General features: G+C 50.9%; 1 protein-coding gene across 1 annotated transcript in view; it reads right to left on the reverse strand.

The window, feature by feature from the left end:
• The window catches only part of CCDC33 (coiled-coil domain containing 33), a 200129-nt gene that overhangs the window by 7078 nt on the left and 184298 nt on the right, over positions 1-8753 (reverse strand). The window contains exons 19-20 of the mRNA XM_025199907.1: positions 518-713; positions 39-127 (exon numbers count right to left, since the gene is read on the reverse strand). Of these exons, the coding sequence (XP_025055692.1) occupies positions 39-127; positions 518-713 (285 nt within the window). The remainder of the gene's footprint in view (positions 1-38; positions 128-517; positions 714-8753) is intronic.

Consider the following 8753-nt stretch of genomic DNA (forward strand, 5'->3'; position numbering starts at 1 on the left):
TTCCCTACAGGGCAGAGCCAAGCCCACAGTGCCCTTACCCGGATCAGTTCATTCTGCAGCTGCTGGACTCGGTCCTTCAACTTCCTTATTTCCATCGTCTCAGCAGCCAGCTTCTGCTTGAGACCCACTGCAAGAGACCACATAATTCAGTCAGTGCCAAGCAATGCATATACATACCTGAGGCAGCAAACAGTCCACAAAGAGGTGGGGGGTGAAGCTGCTTGCCAAGGGATGGCAGAGAAATAGCAGGGCATAGGGCAGGCTGGGCATGATGGGCATTGGCAGGGCTGCGGGGAGAGGGGCAGGGCTGGAACAGGAGGATACATGGACTGATCATACTTGGTGGGCTCTGCAGGGTGAGGTGGGGCATTTCCCCACTATGTCTGGCTCTATCCAAGGCTCCCCACCCTTTGCTTTCTGTCTGTAGGCAGACACGCACTGCCCACTCCTTCCTCCTGGCAGCTCCCTCCCCGCTCTGCAACACCCAGAGGTGGAGGGGGCAGCTGTGGGGCCTCACCAATCCTGTCCACGATCTCTGCCTTGGTCATGACATCGATGTCGACATCATCCAGCAGGGTGCGGCCTAGGTCCTTGTGCATGTTGAGGTTGCGGCGCAGGTTGCTGTTCTCGGTTTCCAGGTTGACAACATGCCTACGCAGGGACAGGATGTCGTCCGCCATCCTCATCAGGGCCAAGCGGTAGGTGTCTGGCTCCTGCCAGGGACAAGATAGCATCTGATACAGGTCATGGAGGTTCACTGGCCAATCCCCAACTTAAACGCACATGCTTAGCAAGAGGCCTTCTCCATCCTCTGACCATCCATCCTAGGCACCAAGACTTCTGGGCTAAAACTCATGCCACCTGCTCAAAAGGGACTCACTGGGCAAGGTCACGGGTGGGCACTCACTGGGCAAGGTCATAGGTGGGCACATGGACTGCGATGACACCTTGAAGACTCTGGTAAGCATCACCATGTCCCAGCCATCCATCCAACATCCATAGGGCACCAACAGCCACAGTACCTGGGAGACATGGCCTGCATGGTAGTATATTAACATACGATGCTTCCATCCAGAGATCTCCAAGCCCTGTGGCTGGGTCATGATGACTGTTCCTATGTTTCAGAAGGGGAAGAATCAAGAAATCAACCCACAGGGACAAGAGCCAAACCTCTTGACTTATAGGCATGTCATCACTGCACTCTTCTCCCCATTGTATCTGCCACTCTTGGGTCAGAGAGATCTCCAGCTGCTGTACACTTCCTACCTCTGCTTGAGCTGGAGATCTCAGGGACACTGTCCCCAAGAGACCTCAGCCTCTGGGCTTCCTTCCAGGTGACATGTGGAAGTCTAGGGGACAGCTGCTCCTGCTCACTCCTGGGTTTAGCTCAGTTGTGCCGCCTGCTCAGGTTTAGTTCTGTTGCTTTACATCTTTGGTGCAAGCCCCGAGCTGTTGAAGAGGGCTGGACTGACAATGCCTAACCACAGGCCTCTGTCTCAGCACAAGCAATGAACCTCACCCCCTGGTCATAATCTTTATGCCTTATGCCACCAAGGACACCACAAACGGCACCCTCCCCCTTCACATCATGTTAGGACAAGAGTCGGTTACTCCCAGCCTTGCTTGGCAGAGTTGCCCAGAAGCATCCTGGCAGCAAAGCCCACAGCCAAACAGCCCCATCTCATTTCACACCCTTCCTCTGGGGTCAGTCATCACTTTCTGCCCCCCACCATCCTCCCCCTATCCCCACCTGGCATGAGCAGGTCCCAGTGAGCCCCTCACTAGTGTAATGCACTCCATATCAAAATTGCAGTCAGGACAAACACCATAGCTGTGTTTACTAGCTTGGCAAGAGGGTCCTGGATCAGCTGTTCCAGGACCCATGTTCCACTCCTATATCCTAATTCCTCATGCTCTGTGCATCTGCCAGTGACCCTTCATGCACCTTTCCTTGAAGCTCTTAACCCGTCATCATGTGAGCAACAGGACCAGCCCTGAGAACATGGCAATGCTTGGGCTCTGATTTTTCAAGCTTGTGCCATGGCAGGGATGGCATCCTCACACCCAGCTCCATCCCTCAAAGGCTCTCAACAAGACATTGGCTTAGGAAGGGCCATCTCAGATCTAGTGGGCAGCCCACAACATATTCCTCTCCTGGCTTCATCTCTGGCCTTGCCCTTCCTTCTCCTGACTGCCTTTGGGAATGAGCGTCAAGGGTACCAACCACTGCATCCCTCCACCAATCATGTCGATACGGCCATACAGCACTTAATAAATTAGCAGATAGTCCCTCTGTAGTGCTTTGTGCTCTGAACACATCACAGAACAGGCTCTTCCCCATCGATTCCTTTTCCCCAGCCCCACAGGGGCTGCTCTGACGAGTGGTCCAATGTGGCCCACAAATGGTTTGCCTTCACACTGCAATGAGAGGCCTCACACCAAAGCAGGCTGTACTTACGGCCCTTCTAGCTCTGTTAAGTGAGCCTGTCATGATACCTCCATGGGAAGAGGGTTTCTGGGAGCAGAGGGCTCTTTATTATAATGAGATCCAGTGGTTGAAAGCCAAAGCTATAGAGATTCAGGCTAGAAAGAAGGTACAAAATTTGAACCCTGGGGTCATTGATCACTGGCACAACTGGCCTACAGAAGCTATTGATTTTTCATCACTTGAGGTCATCACTGGTTCATTCAGAAAGACATGCGCTATCTCAGACACAGGTTATTGGCAGAGTTGGCTGTTGGGGTAGGGGTCATTGAAATGTTTTTTCACTGTAAAAAACGCCAATTTGTTGAAAGCAAAAAGGTCTTTACAGAAAGTTTATCAGTTTCAACACAAGGGAAAGGCTTCTCAGGTCCAGGAAGGAATAGCAGGAATACTCAAAATAATGGACTAGCCAAAGCCTGGTAGTAAAGGAGCTCTGGTGGGTGTTGGAGATAAGTTCAAGTCAAATTAGGCAAAGCAAGGTTGTCCAAAAGCAGCAAGGCTGCTAACATCACTGAGCTTTTGGCTAAACGAGGGCACACAGACCCCACTTCACCTTCCTCCCTCACCTGTGTGCAATAAAATGAAAAGGTTTTTTCGCTTTGGAATGAAACTATAAAAAAACCAGACACTACAACCTCAATTGGTAACACAAAGCAGAAGTCCTGTTTCTCAGCCAATTCTCACTACTAGGCTCAGTGCAAGAATTACCGGGTGAGTTCTTTGTTCTGTGGGTTGTTGGAGGTCAGATGAGATGATCAAAAACAGGTTCCGTCTCCCCACAAAGGCTTATGAATAATTCTCGCAATTTGTACGTGCTCTGTGATTTGCAGCTAAACATTACAACCCCTATTTCAGAGGTGGGGAAACTCAGGCACAAAGTGATTGGCCACGGCCTGGTCAAAGTCAGCAGTAAAACTGAGGTGCGGCGCCACTCTCAGTCCAATGCTCTGATCCCTAGATCACACTGACTCCTATCTGCTGCCCCACCTGGAAAGCCAGAAATCTTTTCCTGAGCCAATGAACACATAGCAAAGAGCATGAAGGAACCACGGAAGAGCAACGGTGGGTCCATCTACACGTGTACATTTACTGCACAGTAACCAAAATTACTGCGCACTGTGGGTGTGCATCTACACGTGTATGCCCATACTGTGCAGTAAATATGGCGACTTGAGCATAAATTTGATACCTGAGTCATGCAGGTATCAAATTTATGCCCAATGACTTACTGAGCAGTAACGCACATGTAGATGTCTCACTGCACAGTAACACTGTGTGTGTGGACTGACTTGGGACTAACTTTAATCCCAAGTCAGTCCACAAACAGAATTAATGTGCCTTAATGCCTCCATGTGTAGATGCTGGCCTATTCCTGTTTACTGTGCAGTAATTTACTGTGCAGTAAATTTAAGCTGGCATTAATGCATGTGTAGACATGCCCAGCATGGCTAAATGAGGGTACAGAGATTTGATATATTAAACTCTGGGGCACCTGAGGGACTGGAGCTGAAAGGATGCCTCTTGCTAGCGTAATTCCAGAGTAACACCAGCAGTGGGAGCTGCTCAGTGGGAACAGCATCTGGCCCCTGGTGCTCCTTTAAGAAGACATGGGTGAGAAAACAGTCCAAATTCTCTCCCCAACCTCCAACCTGTGCATGCACAGCAGCTTTTTCAGGGGAGGCGATAACCTTGCCTTGGTTTGCAGTAAGGGCAAGGGCGGGCTCAGAGCCCTATCTGAGGAATGGCTTTTACCAAAACAAGACCAGTGGAGTTAGCCAAGAGTAGCATGTGCGCTCTCACCAAGGTCAAAGTTGGAGGAGAGAAGAGGCTGCTTGCCAAATGCTTTGGCCATGCAGAGAGAGATTAACTGTTTGATACCACCCAGTGCTCTTCCTCCAACACGGCTTCCCACTATACTAATTACACCTCCTTGTGTTTTGGGTCTCAGCATCCTTGTGATTCCCTGATACCTCCAAGGGGAACACACCTGTTGCACTGCTACTTTTCACAGGGCTCCTGGTCACCCACCCAGCCATGCACAGGCAGAGAGACCTGCTGTAATGTGTCCATGCAGGTCCAAGACCAATGCACCCAAAAGAGCTAGGGGCAGTCTGGGGGACACGACTCACAGTCCACTGGGGTGGTACAGGACGATAGCAACAAGGCAGCAGAGAAAAGAACCCTGGGAGGAGTTGAATGCTTGGAGTGCATTGGCCCATTCTTGCAAACCCTGCCTTCTGGAGAAGGAGTTTAAATACCCACTTGCCCCTGGATTAGAAGCATTATTAAGGATGGGCAGAGAAGCTTAGTAATAACCCTCCAGTGATGCAAAACAGAGGCAGTTACTGGAAGAAGCCCAGGATATTCTTAGGACTAGAGCCCTGCTCCAGCTGTTGCTGAAATGCAGATGGGTACCATGGGAGCTATGACTGGCTGGCAATAGTAGCAGATATCTTATTCACTCTCTATGGGGATTTCTAGATGGAAGCAACACTCACTTGCAGACCGAAAACATGATACCAAGTCTTAAAAGAGTGTCCACCCACAGCTTTTCTGCTGGTGAGTTTGAATGTGACCTAAATCTCAGAGGTCTTGGTGGGCGCTAAATCTGAGGCTGTGGCACATTGCAGGGATGAGCATGGCATCCCCAAGACACTGCCATTTGGCTTTCACTCAGTACAGCCTCTCAGGCACATTCCTTCTGCCATGTTGTAGGCAGGTAGCAGGCATACGCACCTCCACAAAACCGGAAACCATGTCAAACACATCAAGAAGCTGTAAATTACAGCCAGGCCCTCAAATATCACCACATCTGCTTTGAGGAGTATACCTACCATATCTGCACATGAAAATTGCTTTTCTCCAATCTGTGTGAATGTATGTTGGGTCTAGGCCCTGATATACACTATAGAATCATAGAAAAATAAGGCTGGAAGAGTCCTCAGGAGATCATCCTGTTCAACCCCCTGCTCAAAGAAGGACCATCCCCACCTAGATCATTCCAGCTAGGGTTTTGTCGAGCCAGGCTTTAAAAATCTCCAAGCGTGGAGAATCCACCACCTCTCTGGGTACCTGTTCCAGTGCTTTACTATCCTCCTAGTGAGAATGTTTTTCCTGGTAACCAAGCTAAACTTCCCTTGCTGCAACTTGAAACCATTGTTCCTTCTTCTGTAATTTGTTCTTGTTCCTTGTTCTGTCATTATGGCAAAATGTAGTGCAAGGGGAAAATCTAAGTCTGATCCCAGCCACTGAAACTCAGGAATAATTCCACTGAGGATCAGACTCCAAAGGCCTTCTCCATGGGAACAATGCATGCAGTACATGGGAAGCATCTCCCTTAATCTTGGCTGCCTACCCCAGCCATAGCCCCATCAAACAAAACCAGCAGAGTGGTAACTAATGACAAGGATGGGGCAGTGATACAGACCAACCTGGGTCTTTGGGTAAAGTAGGCTTGTTTGAACACTGGGCAATTCACTGCATGCAGTGGCTCCAGCTGACTCTGGAGACTTGCTTCAGGCAGTCCCAGGTGAGGTTCTGTGACAGGAGCTCAGCGAAAACAGCCGTAATGGTTGCTTCTGGCCTCAAAAGCTAAATATTGATCATCTTGGAAGGTCCCTGCATTTGTTCTGTTGAAAGAGTTTGATGAAATGTGTTGTGAAGCAACGGTCTATACCCAGTTGTCAGGCAAGCAGCAGGGTCTGCAGGTAGTTGGGGCTTGGTCGGAAGGAGGAAGTGGCCGATCTGCAAGCCCTTCTATCAGCTGCCACAGCTGCACTTCTCAGGGCCTCAGGGAGAAATGTCCGTGACAGATCTGCCTCTGTGCCAACACTGCTGAATTCGCAGGCACTTGGCCTTGGTGCTGTCCTTCGAGGTGGCTGCTGCCTTAGCCTGGGTTGCAGAGCCTTGGGGGAGGCCTGTTTGTTTTAAAACAAGGGAGAGGATAGGCTGGAAAGCATGAGTTCCTCTCCTTCAAGGGGGGCATGCCAACCCCATGGATGCACGTCATGCATGGGGGACTGATTAGCTCTCGGTCGACTGGGTTAGCCTAGCTGGGGCTCACATTCCAGAGACGTTGCCAAGTATTGCAACTCTCCTCCCCCGGCTTACACTGCAGCACACAGTACTATTCCAGGGAGGTCCCTTATGAAGAAGCAAATGACTGGTTGACAGCAGTAGTAGATCTTTTACCCACTCTCTGTGAGGACTTCTACATGGAAGCAACACTCACAGACCCCAAACGTGCCTTAAAAAGTATTACTCCAGGGGGTCCCTTAGGAAGAAGTCCCCTTATGAACAGGGGAGAAGCCAAGAGAGGTCTATACAACCCTCAACATTTCATAGCAAATAGGTGTTTTTCTGCAGGGTTGATGACCACCCACCCAGTAGAGTTCTACCTGCAGCAAGGGATTCCCCATGGGAGTGTTAGAAAAATACTCATTCAAAGGGTTGGGATTTTCCATTAAATCTGCTAGAGCCTTTCAGTAGGGCAGGGGTGTCAAACAGATGGCCTGTGAAGGTCCTAAAAGGGCCAGGAATTTGGGGGCAGGGTGAGTGGGGCTGGGGACTACCACTGCAATCAAGGGTATGGAGCCATAGTGGGGATGTTTGTTGGCAGCGAGGGTGAGTGAATGCTGTAGTAACCCCTGAAGCTCCCTGATGCCATTGACTGTCACTGTCACTGCTTGCCCTGCTGACAGGTGGGTCTAGATCCAGCTCCTGCGGAGCCCTGTGTCCTGTGGGGCTGGGTGAGTTTAACCTCCCTGCTGTAGGTAGAGCAAGGGGGCCTTCAGGCTGCACTGAACCTCATGGAGGGGCCCAAGGGTTGTTTCTAGTGCCACCTCCACAGCCCTGTTGGCTGAGGCATGGGTTATGTCATGGCAGACCCAGGTGACCGGGTGCCTTGGGGCCTGAAACCCATCTTAGCTCCCTTGACGGCTTCAGGCAATGGTGATTTTGAAATGGTGCCTCTCACTGTTGTGCTCTGGCTGCTGTGTGGCCCCCATGCCAGCCCATGACAATGTGCAATCTGCAGCCGGAGGTATCAGATCAGCTGTGGCCTGGGCTTCATGCATCACCCGGCCAGGCCTGCACGGGATTAGTTCAATGTGCTGCTTCCTCCCAGGTTGGCCAAAAGAGGTTTGCTGGTCTGAGCTGCGTAAGACCCCTGTACTTTAACCCCAACTCTGTCTATACTGCCCTAATGAACTTGAGTTCTGGCCATATTGTTCAGACGTCACTTGCTGATGTCACTGGAAGTGCTTTTACCCTAAACCCCCTTCTCCCAATCACCTCCCAGTTTCTTTGATCCCTGGCTATTCCTTATGCCTGTTTGCATCTCTGTCATGTCCCAGAGAGAGCTAGGTGGCTGTGTTAGTCTGGAGTCAGATGCAGCATCTTCTACCCCTGGATGGGACCCCGGCTAAACAAATACCGACCCCTGGGTTCACAGAATCAGAGAGAAGTAGGGCTGGAAGGGATCTTCACAGGTCATCTAGTCCAACCCCCTGACTGAGGCAGGATTATCCTTATTCAAACCATCCTATACATATCCATCACCCAATCTATTAGCAGAATTACAGTCAGCCCTCACTCAAAACCAGCCTTAAGACCCTAACCTGCCACAGATAAAGCAGGGGGACCACAGTAGCCAATATCCTGTACAGGTTGTTAATATACATTCAAAAGATCCCTGGAAGAGGAACATGTCCCCCACTACAAAGGAAGGCAACACCCCTCACAGTCCATACCAATCTGACTACAGGGTAAAATTCCTTCATGACCTCAGATTTGAAAAGCGGTCTGACCCTGAGGGGAGAGACAAGACCCTCTAGCCAAGAACCTCCAGGCTGAAGTCCCAGCAGGAGCACTGGCACACCCCAGCTAAAATCCTCAGCCTGGGCTGCAGCCAACAGCCAATGCCTTTGAGGAAGTCTTAAGAAAACCCGGACACATGTAGCAGCAGGGAGGAGAGGGGGTGGAAATTCCCTCTCAGCCCCACGAGGCAACCAGCAAAGCCCAGAGGCATGGAAAACACCCACAGTAAAAGGTAGGTATAGCAATGCCCTGGATCAGGGGGCCGGCAACTGCTGAGTTGCCGGCCCCCACAGGCAACATGGTCCCAACTGCAGCTACTGCCCCTGCTCTCCCCAAGACAAAACGTAAGGTGTTTGTTGTGGGAGACTCCCTCCTGAGGGGGACTGAGGGGCCAATCTGCCACCCCAACCCCTTAGCCCGGCAAGTCTGCTGCTTCCCGGGGGCCCGCATC

The sequence above is a fragment of the Alligator sinensis genome, unplaced genomic scaffold (assembly GCF_000455745.1).
Source record: "Alligator sinensis unplaced genomic scaffold, ASM45574v1 scaffold1097_1, whole genome shotgun sequence".
Classification (NCBI taxonomy): domain Eukaryota; kingdom Metazoa; phylum Chordata; order Crocodylia; family Alligatoridae; genus Alligator; species Alligator sinensis.